The sequence below is a fragment of the Typopeltis vanoorti genome, chromosome 25 (assembly GCF_054136105.1).
Source record: "Typopeltis vanoorti isolate ZY-2024b chromosome 25, IOZ_Tvanoo_1.0, whole genome shotgun sequence".
NCBI lineage: Eukaryota > Metazoa > Arthropoda > Arachnida > Uropygi > Thelyphonidae > Typopeltis > Typopeltis vanoorti.
The window spans coordinates 41851900-41872840 of record NC_143573.1 but is presented as its reverse complement, the minus strand read 5'-3'; the positions used below and the strand labels follow the sequence as shown (position 1 = coordinate 41872840).

Here is a 20941-nt window from a genome sequence, read left to right as displayed (position 1 = left end):
TACAGATCAGCCTACAACTGGAAACTTCTGATCTCAAACCATGCTTATGGGGAGGTATTATTTTGTCTTCTTTCCAGCCTTTAGGAACCTCTCCACTGAAAGACTTTCATTAAATAACTAGGTCAAAACCATGGATAACTCTTTTGCACATTATTTAAAAATATATAGTGATATCTCATCCATTCCCACAGCCAACATCTAAACCAAGCATCATTCTTACACCTTTAATTCCCCTAATTCTTGCCTTCCTTTTTCAAGATGCACAGCATCGTTCACACCAATATGACATCACCAGTTCACCAGTATATGTTCATTAAATAATTCCACAATATCGTTTGATATGGTTACTGTGTTACCATAACTATCCACCAGTATCAACCTGACATAATTATTTTTTCCTCTTGCTTGCCACATAGCAGAAAAATTCCTTTGGATTATCTTTGACTGGCCAATTAATTCTAATATTCTCCTTTTTTTTTTTTTAACAATGCTGTCACTTTTCTAGCCTGCACTTTATATTCTTCTTGCATCTGTTCACTATAAACTGTCCTGTACTTCCTTCATAACAAATTATTTTGTAACACTGCTTGCTTGATTTCACTGTTCATCCATTTCACTCCTACTCTATTTATTTGCTTGACTCCTGGTATGTAGTTATGCATTGTTTGTGTTAGATACTGCCTTATCATTCCCCATGCACTACCAACACCTTTTCTACACAACTCGTCAACCCAATGTATTGATGCTAGTTGACTACATAGCTTCTCATAATCACCCACCTTATAGTTCTACATATAGAACTTGATAACAACTTTTTCCTGTTCGACTCCCTTCCAAACCAATACTTCATGATCACTTTCACCAACAGGTGGCAGTGTTGATACCTTATTCACAACCACATCCTGTGAGGATATCACCAAATCTAACACTGATAAACCTCATGTTGCTTCCATCACATGCCGCTTTCAATAATTATCATGCAGAAACTAAACAAATTCACTCTCCTTGTTACTATACACTATCTCTTCTTTTCCAATCCACATTCCTACAATTAAAATCTCTCACAAGGATCATCTTTCTTTTACTTCCCCAATAATTTGTCTAAACATTTCACAATTAATCCTCTCCACATTCCCTGGCCTATAACAGCATCCTATTAGATTCCACTATTCTATTGATCTCAACTTCAGACCAAACAGGTTCAAAATCTTCACACATACTACTATTTTCCACTTCAACTCTTGAAGGACACAATTCCTCTCCTAACATTATCAATACTTCCTCTCCTCATCCTCCTATCCTTTCAGAAAATTTTATATCCTACCATTTCAAGTCTTGACAGTATATCATCCTCAGTCAACCAAGTTTCACTTATGCTAATTATCTTTGGGCACACTGATTCAATCAATGCTACAAACTAAGCATCTTTATTTCTGATACTCCATACATTACTATACAAGCATAAAATTCTCCACTCTTTGAGGTCATTCCATCAGCACAATCATTCTTTACTCTCTTTCTGCTACAGTGCACTTCTCTGTTCATTTTGACCATCCCATTTCCCTGATCCCAATATTCATTCATATTCTTATCATCCCCACCATTTTGCACTGCATTGCCTTGCCATGCTACAATCACATCTTCACATCCATCCTCTTCCTGTCCTTCCAGAACCTACTTCTCAATGTCGCTCTGAATCTTAAGAGGTTATAATTTTGTATGCCCTGGTTACTCTTAGTAAAACAACAATCACTTCAAATGACCAAAACCAAACCTATTCAAATGCATTCCATCAGATTTGAAGCATTTTAACTTCCCTTCAAATTCATTCGATACATTCACAAATTGAACTCTCTGCCTCACAATTCAGTCATCTTGTCATTTAGTATCACTGCTCTCATTATTCCTGGTAACACCATTCTCATTTTTGGAACATCCTAACCTTTCATCACACTTTTCACATGCTGTAATATGTTCCTTTATATTTTTTAATCTAAAGAAAAAAAATCTTATCCACTGCAAAAAGTACAGGGAAAAACTCAGTCTCCGAGTTAAGACCTTCTGCACTGCTGCCATACATTTCTTTGATTCCACTGCTACCATTTTTGTAATGTTAATTAGACTAGCACTTCCACATTAATCAAAATAACAACCAAACTGAACACTTTTAGAACCACAATACCAAAAATACACTGATTATATCCAGTCTGGCAATCACACAAGAGCACTATTATTTAAATCTACATGATATAATTAAGGAAAAACACTTTTCATACCACAGTTCAAATATACCACTACTTCTCATAGCAACTAGTAACACTCATATTAAATGAAATTTTTAGGACTAACATTTAAAAGAAAAATTAAAAAGTTTAATACATATTAAATAAACACATTAAAATGCATATATTATAGATATATCAAAATGAATAATATTAAACTTACAGCATGGTATATAGAATCAGGACTATGGCCTTTCTGCCAGGAAAGTTCCATATCATTTTCAAACTGACCTGGATTAGATGCCTAAAAGCAAAATAATAAATTACTTTATGTTTTAAAAAAAAAAAAAAAAAAACATTTATTAAAAGCTAATTTTTCTTTCTTTACTTGAGACTTTGATATATATAATGGTACTGGCAAATAATACTTCAGCGATTAATTCAAGATAACAATATATTATTTCAGATGGTATACTTTAATTCAATATGAAAGGGATTAATCAGTCTAAAAAAAAATTTAAATAATTTTCAGTGTATAATTATTAGAGGATGAAATAAAGAAGCTGTTTCCCTTTGTTCATTACTATCTCCTGGAATATACTCTCGAGGAATCTTACACTATGATGCCTACCCACCAACCTACAAGTCCACTTTGTGCCCTATAGCACCTAGGGCAGCAATCCATCTTCTCCACTTTATTGCAATTAATTCTGCCTATCTTTCTCCAGATTTCTCCCATACAGCCACCTTTCTTTCATTTTCTGTCCTATACTAAGTTAGTTTCAGCCTTCATTTTTTCCTTCCTTTTCTTCTGGGATCAGTGTCAATGCTAACTTGGTAATTTCTCCTCTGTCCATTCTTGGTACATGGCCAGTTTGCTTCCATCTCTGTCTTTTTATTTTGCTGGCAACTTGTTTTGCTTTGTTTGGTCTGCTTTATATAATTCATCATTTAATCTTTAAGAGCCAAAGGCTTCAATTTGGCAACATGATATATAGTTTCTATATTCGGCATGAAACTCTGAGTTTCTTATTCGGCTAAGAAACAATATGGGATGTAATATCCCTTAATTTAAATAAGTTCATGTCGTCAAATTGAAGCCTTTGGCTCTTCATATATTAGTAATTTATTAGGACACCTTCTTGGCAATTCTCATAGAAGGGATGTAAGTTCTGTTCCCTACAAACTTGGTATTAACTAGATCTAGCTACTCACTGATGAGACCTCAAAAAAGGTTGAAACTGATCTGGGTAGTGACCTTCTCTCATAATGTAGAACAGTAATACAGCTCCTAGGAATTAAGTTCACATTATGGGTAAATATCAAGAATAGTGATCGGATCTTACTCCACCCTTGCTATGAGTTGCTTCAGCTTGCACTACCTAAAGGGTCAGATGCTGCACTATCCAGGTATTTTGCTTACGCTTGGAATCGCCAAACTTTATATAGTTTCTATATTCGGCATGAACCTCTTTGAGTTTCTTATTCAGCTAAGAAACAATATGGGATGTAATATCCCTTAATTTAAATAAGTTCATGTCGCCAAATTGAAGCCTTTGGCTCTTCATATATTAGTAATTATTATTATTAATCTCAAATATTTATCAGTCAGCAATTCCAGCTTGTAATAATTATCCATAGGAGCTATCAATACTGTCAAAAGTGTTGGAAAAATCTATAAAAGTTACATATAAGGTAGTTGTAAACTCTATACACTGTTCAATTATATTCTTTAAAGTAATAATGTGATGCATAGCTCTTCCACCTGTTTTAGAACCAATTTGCTCATGATTTAATAGTTTTTTACTTCATTTTTAATTCAATTTGATAACCACAATAAACAGAAGTTAAATAGAATTACTTCATATTTAATTTCATTTATCAAAATAGAATTAAAAATGAATTGGCATACCATCAATATCTTTTTCTTTTTTTTTTTTATAAAAAATGTTCACAGGTTTTGATGGTAGGTTAATTCATCTCCATTTTTGACATTTTTGGAGATATGGTTATCATTGATTCCTTCCATTCTCTGGGTATCTTTTCACACTCTCCAGTACTTTAGTTAGCCCATCTCATATCTCGGAAAACTGGAAACTCAGGTTTTTCATCCAACAAACTGGCTAACCAGCCAGAAGAAGACATAATTAGCAAACATATTACACGTTTGTTAATTGCCTCATAGTCTTTGGTTTCTTTGACTATAATCCCAAATAACAATAACTTTCCATTCTTCACATTCTCTATTATACTAGTTATTGCATTTTTTGGATAATGATTCTAATGTACTATTCAAATACATACTATAGGATTTTTTTCAATGACTGTGTTACTATTATACCAGTTATATTGTTTCCTATATTTAAAATCCCATCAAAGTGCTCTCTCTCTCCATCTTATAACAATCTCATCCTTTACAGTTAGTAGAAATTTTTTTATCCACTACTGAATCTTCTCATTTCTTCTTCTTCTTTCAGGAATCTAAACCAAATGACCTGTATGTTTTTTTTTCCTCACATCACTTGATAGCATTGTTAGGGTATATTGGAGGAATGGGTATTCCTTCAACATAATAGTTGTATGAGGAGTGCAAAGAATAAGCAAGGTAGGTAGGTCACTTGGCTGTTAGGGTTTTTTTTTTTTTTGGCTTCATTAGCCAACTACAGTTGCAACAGGGACAGCACTGTTTGCAACTGTAGTTGGCTAATGAAGCCAAAAAAACCTAGGGAATTTTGATATGTAGCCAACAAAAGAAAGAATGATTACAGAAAGATACTGATTGATGAAAATGGTAAAAGGATAACCACTACAGAGGATACAATTGAGATATTAAAGGAGCAGTTCATAAAGGTATTTCATCCTTGTGAATGTGACATCATAGAGAGCTTGAGTGCAGTGGAAAGAGAGGAGGAGGAGAGACGACCTGTATGTGTGAGAAGAATGTACATAAGGAAATGAGTAAACCTGATGTTAATAAGTTTGTGGGTCTTGATAATACATTACCACGTGTTTTGAGAGGATGTGCCAGGGAGTTGACATCTGCCTTGGCATACTTGTTTAACATGAGTCTTACACTGGATCAAATTCCAAAGGAGTGGAAGAAAGGAAAGATTACACCACTTCATAAGGGAGGTGAAAGACTCAAACATCAAATTACACCAATTGTGTGTTAGGCTCATTGTCATTAAAGTGTTAAAGAGGTTAGTGCAGATCAAGTTCCAGAAATGGGTTGACAACAGTAGCACTCTCTTTGATGGACAACATGGGTTTACCAAAGGAAGGTTATGTTTAAGTAATCTGCTTACTTATCAATAAAGTGTTGGACAAGACAGATGCATATACAGTGATATACTTAGATTTTGTAAAGGGCTTTTGGTAGAATGCCACATGATGAGTTGATATTATAACAGGAACAGATGGAATTGGATAATGGTTTAGTGTGTTGGACTGGAGAGTGCTATTTGTTGGTATCAGCAGTTGTGTATGGTGGTGCAATATCTGGAAGAGAAAAGTCACTAGTAATGTGTCTCAAGGGTCTATTTTAAGGCCATTGCTGTTTAATCTGCATGTTAATGGTACTGGGGAAAGTTTGAATGAGAATATTCAGTTGTTCATAAATGAAGTAAAGTTGGGAAGAACTATAAGCATGGGAGTGGGGATGTCAGTTCACCATTGAAGAAGAAAGTGCAATTTGCAGATCTAATAGATAGGAGGAAAAGAGAGGGATATGACAGAGAAATATAAGCTGATAAGAGGTTTTTATCATATTAACATGGAAGAGGTTTTTCAAGAATGATGGGAGATGGGGGGGGGCATCATTCCTGGAATCTATATTAGGAGGGTGTGAGCAAGGGAGGTAGAGTTTTTTTTTTTTTTGCATGGACAGTGAATGATGGGAATGCATTGCCTGATAGTATGTTGACTGCAGAGAATGTGAATATATATTCAAGGCATGGTATGATGAGCTGTGTGTGTGTGTGTGAGACCTCCCATGATGAGTCTTTGACTTATGGAAGTCTGATGATGATGATGATAAAATAATAATCTGAGTTTAAATAAATTTATTCCTCTTAGGTTTTGCAGCTGTTCTTATTTACCTTTTAAAAAATGAGAATCACAGTTGCATGGTTACACTTGCTGGGTATTTTACTAGTGTTGTATATTTCATTTATTAATGTAAGAAATCTTCAATTAAATTGATATCCTGCACACAATATAAGTTCTACTCTGATTTTAACTTATTTTTTTTAAAAATTCATTCATTCAATTCATTTTTCATTTCTCTTAATGCTTCATTTAATTCTAAAATTATTTGGGAAAAAATTATCAGTTGTATTTTCTATAAATCTTTTAAACAATAATTCACTTACAACACCAACACACACACACATAGCACTGTTGTGTTGTAGGTCTTGAGATCTGATGTATGTAGGCCTGATATAAAAAAGTAAACCTACACACAAAATTTCTGCTTGTTTATTTTGCCAGAATTTATAATAATAATCGATCTATTACTGATCACCCCCCCCCCTTCTCTCTCTCCAATATCTTTTAGTTGTTTTGTTTCAGAACTTTATTGCTTTGCAGATTTTGGGTTGTGGTTTATAAATTTCTTTTTCTAATTTACTAATGTAATTATTGAACTTTTTCTGTGAAGTTTTTTTGTCTGTCTTGCTTTTTACTATTACTCTTATCCTCTTATATGTTATTTTGTCTTTCAAATTTCCTGAGGTAAGCTATTAATGTTTGCTGTTTTTTATCTTCAGTTATATTCATGATATATCTGATAATTAATGTTGTCAGATTTTTTTCATTCTTCTTCTTCTATTTCTTCTTTTTGTTCTATTCCTTTTATATATTTATTTATGTTTCTTGATATAATTTTATTTTTCTGTTTGTAGGAATAGATATATATAAATATTCATTATCATTTGATTTTTTTTTTCTTTAAGGGGATAAGGGGATGGTGGTGCAATATCTGGAAGAGAAAAGTCACTAGTGATGTGGCTCATGAGTCTATTTTAAGGCCATTGCTGTTTAATCTCTATGTTAATGGTACTGGGGAAAGTTTGAATGAGAATATTCAGTTGTTCATAAATGAAGTAAAGTTGGGAAGAACTATAAGCATAGGAGTGGGGATGCCAGTTCACCATTGAAGAAAAAATTAAATACTAATCTGATGGGAGATGGGGGGGAAGGCAGCAAAAGATCATCCCTGAAATAATAAACCATGGAAAGAGTGCAGAGACAGATAACAAAGATCATATCAGAACTGTACAATGTTAGTTATGAAGACTGGCTGAGGAAATGTTGACTGCAGAGTTTAGTAGATAGAAAAAGGAGAGATGATATATTATTATTATTACTGGACACCTCCAAGGAGTCCAAGGACTCATCAAAGGGAGGGCACCTACTCTACAACTCTGTCTCCACTCAATCCACCAACTACAGCAAACCGGATCATCTACACCAATGGCATCTACTGCCCACTACTACTAGTATTTTCACAGCCAATCACAAACATTCATGCCCATGGTGGGATTTTAACCCATAGCCTTTTGGCTGGAGAGCAGATACACTGTCCACTGAGCCAACCAGGCCAGCAAAATGGCACGGTGGTGGGATCTGAACCTACGCCTCTGAAGAGACTGGTGCCTAAGCCAGAGCCTTAGACCACTCGGCCACACTACCACATATGATTAAGACTTTTAAACTGATGAGAGGTAGTTACAGAGATGACACTGGGGAGTTCTTCCACCTGGTGGAACAGGAGGGAAGGAGCGAGGACAAGGGGCCATCGCTGAAAGTTATGAAAGGAAACTGTGAGCAAGATGGTGAAGAGTGGTTTCTTTGCATGGAGGGTGGTTGAGCTGTGTAATGCCTTCCCTGATAGAGTGATGAGAGCACAAACGGTCAATGAGTTCAAGGAGTATGGTATGATAGACTGTGTTTTCTAGGATGGCACTCCCACGATGAGTCCTTTGAATCCATGAAGGCCTAAATAATAATAATATTCTGAAATGTAACAAGAGATCAGCTTTAGCAACAAATGTGTTTACTGGTAAATTTGCTGTTTTTATTTTTCAAATCATGCAATGAGAAAAATATACTTTATCATTTATAATAAAATATAGCAAAAATTATTTTCATGCTATTTTCAAAAAATTGCACTGAAAATCATTATGTTAAAATATTTATAAATAAGAATATTTCAATAAATGCTACTTGAAAACAAACATATTTGATTTTTTTTTTCTTTCTTTACAAAATACCATTGTACAGCATCATGACTCAGTTTTAGGTGAGTTTTTCTGATTTTATGAAAAAAAAAAAAAAAATTAAATTGCATTACTCACTTTCTGAGTGCGAGATTTTTTTTTACATAAAAAATGTATATCCAATAATATTTCTGAAGAATCTCAGTAGTCACTTAAAACAGATTTTTGTTTGTTTTTTGTAGTTACTCGTCTGATAATATCCAATGCTTAACTGCTATAGACAAGATGTGGTGAAAATGTACAAGACATATCCAATATAAACTGAATCAAAATTTCTGCTCCTCATTTTTAAGATTTCCAAATGCATCCCTCCCTCTCTGTTCGAGAAAATGAATTATAAATTGATAAACTGTAGACAATTAGACAAATAGCTACTCTTTGTCTAATTGTCTACAATGGGAGTTTTCACAGAAAGTTTTCAAACTATATTACTCCATTTCAAGAAAAACATATAAATAATATTGTTATGTTTATTGCAACAGGTGCTTTTGAAATTCTTATTCTTTGCAATCTAACTTGTTCAGCCATCACCTTCTTTTTCCATCAGATGTTCAGCTATTTGCTGAAATTGGTGAGAACTAGAATGTAGAAATGGGTGGATAATAGCAGTATTTTTTATCATGGTCAAAACTGGTATTTCAGGAAGAGGAGGTCATGCTTTAGCAATCTGCTTACATATTACAAGGTGACACATTCACTGGATAAAAGATATGCATATACAGTGGTATACTTGGATTTTTCAAAGGCCTCTGATAGACTGCTATATGACAAGCTGGTAGCTAAACTGAAACAGATAGAATCAGAATAACAAATAACAGACTAGTGAGTTGAATAGCTAATTGACTATCAAACAGGTATCAGCAGGTGTAAGGAGGAGTGGTATCCCAAAAGAGGAAGGTCACTAGTAGAGTGTCACATGGATCTGTTTTTGGACCATTACTGTTTAACTTGTAAGTTAATGACATTGGGACTGGCTTAACTGGTGATGCAGAGCTGTTTGGCAATGATACAAAGTTGAGAAGAATTATGAGAAGTACAGCAGATGTTGTGGCCTTGCAAGAGGATCTCAACAGACCATGTGAGTAGGCCAGTGAGCAGAGCCATCAGTGCAGTGTTGCAAAGTGTAAGGTCATGAATTTGGTAGGCAAGGCTGGGATGCACAGTATACAATTAATGGAAAAATTATAAGTGAAGTAGAAGAGATAGCAGATCTGGGAGTGATGGTGCAGAGAAACTAGAAGGTTAAGGGCTACATTGCTAAAATTGTAAGAATATCATAACAGATTATTGAACTAATGAGAAGGACATTGGCATGTAGAAGCAAAGAGGCTATGGTCCCGTGTATAAGACTTTTGATCAGACCTCATATGGAGTACTGTGCATAATTTAGCCACCTGTTTTCAAGGGGATGTACTAGAGAGGATCCAGAAAAGGTTTACTAAGTCAATGTCAAGTCTATGAATTATCAGATATGAAGAGAGAGAGAGAGAGATTGAGAGAATGCAAGTTGCAGAGCCTTGAACAGAAGAAAGAAAGGGTATATGACTGAGACATAAAAGCTGGTGAGGGATTGTTACCAGACTGATGTGGAGGATATTTTTCCTAGAGTGCAGGGAGACACAGGTAGAACTAGAGGCCATCCCTGGAAGCTATAATGAGGGTGTGAGCAGGAGAGTGAGAAGAAAGTTCTTTGCAATGAAAGTCAGTGAGTGGAATGTGTTGTCTGAGGGTGCTGAGTGCAAAAACTGTAAATGGGTTTAAGGTACAGTTTAATGATCTTTTTGCATGAGAGAGAGAGAGAGTATGGATTTCCTGCGATGCACCCTTTGACTCTATGGAGGTTAGATGATGATGATAACAACAATAATTTACAAAGATATTTCATGCTATAGTATTAGTCCCCCCCCTAAAAAAATTCATAAATATTACTAATTCTACTGCTGCTGGCTGCCATTTCTGAAATAAGCTAAGTCTTAGAAATACTAGGTAATAATCCTCTCTGTCAAGAGTGGATTATTATCTAGTATTTCCTAGATAATAATCCAATCCTAGATAATATTTCCTAGCAGCAACAGGCTGAAAAGCTTAGATTACTCTAACTCACTACAGGAAAAAAACAAAAAAAAAGAAAGAAATGCTTCCCCAGAAGTCACTAAAAAACCCAAACAATAGTGTAATATATATATATATATAAGCCATTTCTTACTTCATTTTCATACATTTAATAGAATAGTAGATATTCTAAACAGAATTACTGATATTTCTTTGTAGGCTGAAGCAGTATTTTTGTCAAAGCGTCCTTAAAATTACACAATTTCTTAATTTATAATAGTCATAGTTTCAGTTTTATTATAAAAAATTATAAATTATTAAAGGCAGTTACCTTAGAACAAAAGAAAGAAAGAAAGAATGATTTGAAAAAAAAAAGTGCAGTTGTGTATAGTATATAAGTGATCAATTTTATTTTATATTTTTGAGGGAAAGGGATTTGCTATTCAAACCGCAAATATTTCAATATTTCAGTTTATAATTTACCTTCAAATTTGATTGCCAGAGAATTGAAATAATAATTTACTTAGAGAACATTATAATTTTTCAGTGTAAAAATGGAGTAAAATATAGGTACTTTAGTATTACCACATATCAAACATTAGAAGTAAATGCTATTTCTTTTCAATTATGCAACAATTTCTTCTTCTTAATGCAAGAAAACACTGAGTAATAATAATAATAAGACAGGATAGAAAAGGAGGAGTGTGTTATGGATAATGCATGACTTGAATCCAGTTAGAGTTCAGAATTCTGACTGTAAACCAGCAACAGTTTTTCATATGGCAGTGAGTTTGAAGTCATCTGGTGTGAAGTGGAGATCAAATATATAGTGGAGTGTTCTTATGGACCTAGTAGGTTGTTTCTAGTGAAAAAGAAATGCATTACCAAATAAAGATGTTGCTACAAGACAAGTGTTATATCGGTGATTTTCTCTTATTATACTATATCTTTGTATTCTCTTACTCTTTCTCTCTTTATTTATCTTATGCTTATTATTATTTAATATATCTCCTGCATATCAGAGGTTTCGTTGCCAACAAATTTATTTGATAACGACTGCGCCAGCCGGTAACTAAATTCTGATACTTAATTAATTAACATTAATTAACATAGGGATCGCGTGGTGTGCAGTCGTGGTTCCCGCCTTTCTATCTTGCATGAAATGTTCCCCCCCCCTTACTCACACAGGTCCGAAAGTTTTTATAAGTGGTAAGTCAGTCTCAGAACAACAGAAGTCAAGAACTTTAGTTTAAAAGAAAACATTTATTAAAACACTAAAATAGATACACGCTTGAATAATCATTCAAGATATTCTAAGTAATAAATTCAATGCTAAGTTACCTTCTTAGTCAAAATTTGAGAGTCTGAACTCCTCCCCCCCATTTAGATTAAGAGATCCAAAATTTCAATCTTTATGCTTAAGTAATTCAATCTTATATCTCAGTCTTATGATTAAACTCAGACTCGACTTATCTTTACAAGGTTATTCAATGCTCATTTTCTAAATACAAATGGATGTAAACTTTATACATGGCATATCAAAACTCATATAATTTTATATTCTAATATGGAACACAAATTTCAATTCTACAAAATATCAATTCTCTATGCCCCACACTCTAAGTGAAGATCGGGCTAATATTTAACACTACAGCAAGTAACTTCCTACTAGCAAACTGTTCCAGAGTTAGGTTCCCTTTTCAGGCCAAATTTAGATTAACACTAGTCTTCTTGACACAGACAATTAGTCCAAACAGTCACTAAGACACTATGCGCAGGAAATTATATGGAGCTTCTTCAAATCCTTGCCTCTTTTTCCTCTTTATGTTTACGGTTATGTTAGATAGATAAAAGGTTGTACATCACCGTCTTGTCTTGACTAATGGGGTTTCCGTGACCTCCCTCACGCTTTCACTTCGGATACGACAGCACTTTTGTATTTTCTCGCCATGTGTTTCTATGGCCTTTGCGACTCACTTAATCTTTCTTCGAAGGTTGCCCTTCGCTGACTTTACATTGGCGTGGTTCACCAACAGCTCTTTACTGGAATTCTGACTTCATTCCACAGGTAGCTTTGTTCGACACGGTTATAACAGCAACTGGGAGATTGTTGCTGGGCACTGGCGACAAGCTTCCGCAGCTATCCAGACATTGAACAGGAACACAGGAAAAAAAAACAAGAGGGTGTTTGAGCCTCGTGCTGCTCGTTATATCCGGATCGCGAGCACCCTCTCTCGATGTCTATGTCATACACTTATCTACAGCCGATTGGTCACCTTAACTCTGAACTGTTTTAACATGGTTCTAAAACATAGATTTCCTTTGCCTATTTTTACAAGAATAATATTAGTTCTAAACACAGATTTCCTCAGCTTAATTCATAGTAGTAATTTCAGTCGAGTCGATATACGTTTGAATTGTAATATATACAGTACTCTGTTAGCCCTGTTCTTAGAGGTATAAGGATGTCCTTTCCTTACGTTTTCAATCTCTCTATGTTGGGTCGGAAACAAAATGGCCTATGGAAAGTGGGCCAGCATTTTCCGACACAACAAAGGCCCCCCCTTTAATTAAAATTTTATCTTAACGGAGCTACAAAAAAATTTCCTGTTAGCAACATCCTCTCCTCTTCTTTCTCTGGGAAAGGGTTGATCTCCTTGCCTACTCCTTAGCATGTACCTATGTACAGGATTTTGTGCCTCCCCTCGTTCAGCCTATCATGATTCCCCCTGTTGGTATAATTTTCACAGGCAACATCTGGGGTCTCCCTGTGTCTCATGAAGAAAGGGGAATATTCATCTTGGAGGCACTCTTCCTCCTTAAAATGTGGCCTCCATTTTTCTTTGATCGTGGATTGTTGTGGGGCGAGTCTTTTCTATGCCTATATCTGCTCTGACCCCTCCTTCTTCTCTCATTTCCCCAGACACTCTCTAATGAGTCACCAAAACAGATAAGTCGTGCTGACCTAGTCTTGTATAGTTTGAGGTGATCAGAGTGGACAACGATAACCTTACCACGAGGGCTGGTTTCCTTGATTCTGAAGGTCACAGGTGTTATCCTCTCGATCACCTCAAATGGTCTGATTGCCCTTTTGCTGAACTTCCTCCCCCTTTTCCTTTTCCCCTGAAACCCTGATCCATTAGAACCAAACTTCCCTTTTTCAGGTCCATAGCTTTCCTTAGCCTGTTAACGTACTGTCTTGCACAGAGGGAGCTTCTTTCACTGGTCTCAGCCACTAAGTCATAAGCGAATTTGTTATCTCTTATGAGGCTATTTAGGTATTCGTCAATGTCGGGAAAATCCGTCTCTGCCCTGGAGTTCCTGAGGTGATACGGGAAAAGGGGTGTTGAAATCCATACAGCAGTACTGTGGGAGCTTCCCTGGTGGCTGTGTGTAGGGCTGTTCTGCAGGCGAAAAGGGTGTGAGGTAGATGAACATCCCACTTCGAGATCTGCTCCTCTGCTAGCTTCGCCAAGGTGAGCTTCAGAGTACGGTTCATCCTCTCACACATCCCATTCGCCTGGGGGTGATATGGGGTGATGAAAATTTTCTTTATCACCAATGATTCACACAACTGTAGGAGTACCTCGGCCGTGAAATTAGTGCCCTGATCTGATAGCAGGGGCTCAGACGTCCCGTGCCTCGAAAAGATCATTTCAAATAGCTTGTCTGCTACAGTTTTGGCCGTTTGATCCTTTATGGCCACAGCCTCGGGGAACCTGGAAAACATGTCTATCATGACTAAGATGTACCTGTTCCCCTTCGATGTGGTGGGGAGTGGCCCCACAATATCCATGGGCACGGCCTGAAAAGGGCGCGAGGGGAGCGGGAACGGCTGAATAGAGGCCTTACCAGTGATGACTTCCTCTGACATAGATTACAAGAAGAGACATATGCCTCCACGTCGCATCTCATTCCCTTCCAGAGGTACCTATCTGTCACACTCCTCAACGTTCTATGTATTCCCTGATGCCCTGCTAGATTAGGTACCTCTGGAAGGGAATGAGACGGAATGTGTCATGGAATGTGTGTAATACCCATGGAATCATAGCTTCGGGTACTATTATTTTCTCTCTCTCCATCTCCCAGTGACACCTTGCCTGGATAGTAGGAGGCCGTCACTATCAATGTGCATACTGTCATCTAGCTCTGGTCCATGATATCTGCCGTTTGCACTTAACAATTTCTTATAAACCGGTCCCCATACCGAGTTGGTTTTCTGTACCTGAATGATGTCAGCTTTCTCCCAGGTCTGACACTAGGGTTCGGGTGCTCCCTTTCTCTTTGATTCTTGAATGACCGAGACCAGCTCGGTGGTTCTTTCAATGCGGTCACTTACGCCCCATCAGGCTGGGGCGTAAGTGACCGGAACAGGTAGTCAGCTACCACGTTAGCTCTTCCGGGTACGTAGCTGACGTATGCTCAAAGAGTCTTCACCACACTCTTGCAAACTTCCGGGGATGACTTCCCATTTTTTCCCTCTCGAATTCTACTCTTTTTGTAATCTCATCTGGATTAATTTGATAAAATCCTCTCACTGACTTAAATGTTTCTATCATATCACCTCTTTTTTGAAATATGCAATCCACATTTCTTTAACCTCTCTCCATAGCCAGCAGTCCAACGTCTTGCTCACCTCTGTCTCCAATGTCTCCACATCACACTGAAAACCAGGTGACCAGATTTGAGCACAACAGTCCAAGTGTGGTCTGACCAGTGCTTTATACAGTGGCTAACCACTTCCTTATCATAGCAGCACTATGATGTGCAGCCTTTGCAACACAAGCATGCCCTCTAAACTTCAGTCTACTGTCAACCATCACTCCCAAATCTCTAATATCATCCACTTCCTGCAGTATGGCAATGTCCATATAGTACATAGTCTTATATTTCTGCACTCCAAAATGCACTTACTGATATTAAAACTACAATTCCATACCTTTGTCCAAATAAATTCTATTCAAATCTTCCTGAAAGGAATTAACATCAGCAGTGCTACTTATAATTCTTCCCAACTTGGCATCATCAGCAAACAACTGAAGATCCCCTGTCAGTCATACATGATATATAGTTTACAAACAAGTTAAACAGCAGGGAACCCAAGAACAGAACTTTGGAGCACTACAAGTCAGGGGGAAGACTGTTCCATGGTACAGCAGTAGCAGGTGGTCTCACACCGGGATTTGAACCTGCAGCTTGTTGGTTAGAGAGTGGTATACTTACCACTTGGCCAACCAGGCCAATGTTGTCAGTGTACTCTGCTAGTTCACTAGTACTATGCAGAGCCTAATCAGCAGTTCTTATCATCACTTCTTTCCTGAATTTTACAAGCATGAGTCAGCAGAGCATTGATTCTAATCTTAATTTAAATCTATATATTCAAATCCAGAGGAAGCAAGTCCCATCTTTGATCTATTCATGTTGAGAAGGAGTTTGTTTAGATCTTGTAAAGCAGCTCTGTCAACTGAATGATGTAACATTGAAGCCCATCTCCTTTGTTCAGCCAGGTAGTTGTAATCAGTGTCCTTTCATGAAGCATGCATCCAGAGGTATACATCACAAATCATCCTTAAGACATGAAGTCCTATACAATAATTCTGAAGTGGAGAGAGAAAACTTTTGTAATCTGGATAGATGTAATCTGGGCACTAACCATGGCAATGAGGATATCCCAAAATCTCCATGGTTTATGGTGGCATGGAAAAATGCTGATGGCACATCATGAGGAAGATATAACCATGAATGGATTGCTGAGTAAAATGCTCCAGTTCACTCTTGAGGTAAAAGAGAACTGGACTTTCACAATTGTCAAAAATCTGGCACCATTAAGACTCTGATATATCAAGCACACTCTCTCTTCTCTAGTGGGATGCTGCTCTCTCAAGAAACAAATCACATCAAGTCTACCTTCCTTGCTAATAAATTTTTTAACAAATTTGTTAAAAAAAATCGGCTTTAACAAATTTTATGTCAACAAGATCATTGATAGTTATAGAGTTACCATGTCATTGCCTCTCATCTTGACGGTGATACAGAGGTGATGCTTTGTGTTACCATTCCTTACGTTAAAAGTGTCTCTGAAGGTATAACCAAACTATTTAGATAACTGTTGGCCTACAAGTGTCCTATCTTGTCAAAAAGATTTCCACTTTTATAGGTTCTGCTGAAGATAAACATCCACCTTTAGCCCACTCTGGGGTGTATCAAATTCCTTGCCAGTGTGGATTTATCACATTTTATAAAAACAGATAGATCAGTGGCCATCTGACATGATGAACATTTAGACTACATTAAATTTCATGAGTCAGAACAATTTGGACTTGAAGCCCTTGGTATCACTACCAGATATAGAATCCTTTGAATGAAATTGAGGTTCACCATAAAAGTAATAATCTCTTAGAACATCTATATAAAAAAAGTTGTGAAATGTTGCTACACTGTGATATCTAATTTAAAGTGATGGGGAAGGAGGTCTCCTTCGCTTACAACCCTAAGTGATGGGACAGATATTGATCTGAAACCTAGGGTGACAATAAGGGAATTCGCAGAGTAACTCTCTGATACATAGGTGAGGAAAACTTCTAGACATCCTGAAATGGCCAGTGCTCAAAGTGTAGTTTGATGGAGACAGATAAAGATGCTTCCAAACCTCAACTGTCTCCTAACATGGTAATAAACCTACTTTTTCCTTACCCTGAAGCCTGTTGCAATTAGCACACTTGCACATAGCCATAATTTTTCAACAGCACCTAAGAAGATTCCTACAGAGGAAATGATGATATAAGTAGAGCGAGATATTTGCAGCCTTCCCAACCATATTGCCAACAATATCACACTGGATGCAGCCAGTATTTGCACCCAAGCTAAACCACCAAAAAGAAACCTATCAAAAAAAAAAAAAAAAAAAAAAAAAAAAAAAAAAAAAAAAAGAATTTAAAGCTCTGCAACAAATTAAAAGCAATAACAGAAAAATAATTATCAAAGCAGATATGGGAAATGTCATAGTGGTTTTAAACCAATCAGATTACGTAGGTAGCCTTGATACTTTATTTCTAGATCATTCTACTTACCTCCCTAAAGAGTGATCATCCCACCAGCACACAAATTACAACACTTCATAGGCTCGTTGAAAGTTTATTTTCCACTTGGTTAGAGTATAATAAATTTAGTTTAATCCTTTATCCAAGTGTGAGCAAACAAAGTTTGCGCCTGAAAGTATCTTCAGGACTGGGTTAAGGTGGTACACACCAGGGCAACTCGTTGCAAAGGTGGAGCAAGCTACCAACACTCCTATCCTAGTATCTCCTATAATGCAAAACACATCTCCTTGCGGATATGTCTATTGTTATGCATTAAGGGAAGGGCCACTACCCAGACCGGTTTCGACCTTTATTGAGGTCTCTTCAGTGGGAGCCAGGCCCAAGTCGAGATATCAGGCAGAAGCATTTGCAGGTCATCTCCACCTATAGGAATTGCCAATTGGTGTGCCACCCTTTTTTAATAAATTACTCTGGATTTAGAGAAAGATGTTGAAAGTTTATTTTCCACTTGGTTAGAGTATAATAAATTTAGTTTAATCCTTTATCCAAGTGTGAGCAAACAAAGTTTGCGCCTGAAAGTATCTTCAGGACTGGGTTAAGGTGGTACACACCAGGGCAACTCGTTGCAAAGGTGGAGCAAGCTACCAACACTCCTATCCTAGTATCTCCTATAATGCAAAACACATCTCCTTGCGGATATGTCTATTGTTATGCATTAAGGGAAGGGCCACTACCCAGACCGGTTTCGACCTTTATTGAGGTCTCTTCAGTGGGAGCCAGGCCCAAGTCGAGATATCAGGCAGAAGCATTTGCAGGTCATCTCCACCTATAGGAATTGCCAATTGGTGTGCCACCCTTTTTTAATAAATTACTCTGGATTTAGAGAAAGATGTTGAAAGTTTATTTTCCACTTGGTTAGAGTATAATAAATTTAGTTTAATCCTTTATCCAAGTGTGAGCAAACAAAGTTTGCGCCTGAAAGTATCTTCAGGACTGGGTTAAGGTGGTACAACACCAGGCAACTCGTTGCAAAGGTGGAGCAAGCTACCAACACTCCTATCTCAGTATCTCCTATAATGCAAAACACATCTCCTTGCGGATATGTCTAATGTTATGCATTATGGGAAGGGCCACTACCCAGACTAGTTTCGACCTTTATTGAGGTCTCTTCAGTGGGAGCCAGGCCCAAGTGGAGATATCAGGCAGAAGCATTAGCAGGTCATCTCTACCTATAGGAATTGCCAATTGGTGTGCCACCCTTTTTTAATAATTTACTCTGGATTTAGAGAAAGATGTTGAAAGTTTATTTTTCACTTGGTTAGAGTATAATAAATTTAGTTTAATCCTTTATCCAAGTGTGAGCAAACAAAGGTAGCTTGCTCCACCTTTGCAACGAGTTGCCCTGGTGTTGTACCACCTTAACCCAGTCCTGAAGATACTTTCAGGCGCAAACTTTGTTTGCTCACACTTGGATAAAGGATTAAACTAAATTTATTATACTCTAACCAAGTGGAAAATAAACTTTCAACATCTTTCTCTAAATCCAGAGTAATTTATTAAAAAAGGGTGGCACACCAATTGGCAATTCCTATAGGTGGAGATGACCTGCAAATGCTTCTGCCTGATATCTCGACTTGGGCCTGGCTCCCACTGAAGAGACCTCAATAAAGGTCGAAACCGGTCTGGGTAGTGGCCCTTCCCTTAATGCATAACAATAGACATATCCGCAAGGAGATGTGTTTTGCATTATAGGAGATACTAGGATAGGAGTGTTGGTAGCTTGCTCCACCTTTGCAACGAGTTGCCCTGGTGTGTACCACCTTAACCCAGTCCTGAAGATACTTTCAGGCGCAAACTTTGTTTGCTCACACTTGGATAAAGGATTAAACTAAATTTATTATACTCTAACCAAGTGGAAAATAAACTTTCAACATCTTTCTCTAAATCCAGAGTAATTTATTAAAAAAGGGTGGCACACCAATTGGCAATTCCTATAGGTGGAGATGACCTGCAAATGCTTCTGCCTGATATCTCGACTTGGGCCTGGCTCCCACTGAAGAGACCTCAATAAAGGTAGAAACCGGTCTGGGTAGTGGCCCTTCCCTTAATGCATAACAATAGACATATCCGCAAGGAGATGTGTTTTGCATTATAGGAGATACTAGGATAGGAGTGTTGGTAGCTTGCTCCACCTTTGCAACGAGTTGCCCTGGTGTGTACCACCTTAACCCAGTCCTGAAGATACTTTCAGGCGCAAACTTTGTTTGCTCACACTTGGATAAAGGATTAAACTAAATTTATTATACTTCATAGGCTCCTTAAAAAAAGGTTACCTCTTGGCCTGTGGAAGTTACAAACAGAATAGAACCTTATAACTCTAGACCCCCCCCTCCAACCCCTGGAAATAGACTACCAAAAATTCATAAACAGAATGTGTCATTATGCCTCATTGTGGATGGCACTGAATCACACATACAAATTAGACAAACATTTAGCCAAAGTGCTTACACAATATGCTGGCAACACACCTTCACACACAAAAAAACTCAGCCCACTTTAAAGCCAATATAGAAAACCTCACACTCCAACACACTGACATAATGGTCACTTTTGATGTCTCTTCCTTATTCACCAATATCCCACTCAAAAATACCTTAGACCTCATCTCACCCATATTTCCTCAAAATATCTCAACTTTATTTCAGTTCATCATGAACTCAGGCTATTTCGTTTGGCAAAGAAAATTCTACAAGCAGATAGAGGGGACTGCCATGGGTTCTCCACTCTCTTCACCCCTGGCCAACTTCTTTATGGAGATTTTTGAAAAAAAAGGCTTGAACTCTGCCCCACATAAATGCACTGTCTGGCTAAGCTACATGGATGATGTGCTTTTCATTTGGCCACATGGGCTGGATATATTCCACAATTTCTTAACACACCTAAATAGTCAATACCCTAGGACTGTTTACCTTGGAAAAGGAAAACAACAACAGTCTACCATTCCTAGATAATCTGATTACATGCCAGCCTGATGGATCCTTGGCATTCTCCAACAATATGGGATTATAAAAACCCTATATAACAGGGAAATTAATCAGTTCAGATAACAGTGCCCTAACTACTGAACTTGACCATATCCTTAACACTTTCTTAGTCAAAGGCTACAACTCCAAAAAATCAAAAATATTAAATCGATGTAATCACAATCCTGCCCCTTCAAATCAGAGATTACTCAAAATCTATCACCATTCCATATATCTTGGGGCCATCCAAAAAATCAGAAAAAATCCTAAGGGAATATGACTATAACCAGTACATACCACATAAGAAATTGGAATCTCTTATCTAT

At 37.1% G+C, this 20941-nt stretch overlaps 1 protein-coding gene across 4 annotated transcripts in view; it reads right to left on the bottom strand.

The window, feature by feature from the left end:
* LOC150092685 (uncharacterized) overlaps positions 1-20941 on the bottom strand; it is a 491968-nt gene that overhangs the window by 164418 nt on the left and 306609 nt on the right. For all 4 annotated transcript variants that reach the window (XM_090414354.1, XM_090414355.1, XM_090414357.1 and 1 more), the window contains exon 12: positions 2446-2526. In XM_090414354.1, the coding sequence (XP_090270480.1) occupies positions 2446-2526 (81 nt within the window). The remainder of the gene's footprint in view (positions 1-2445; positions 2527-20941) is intronic.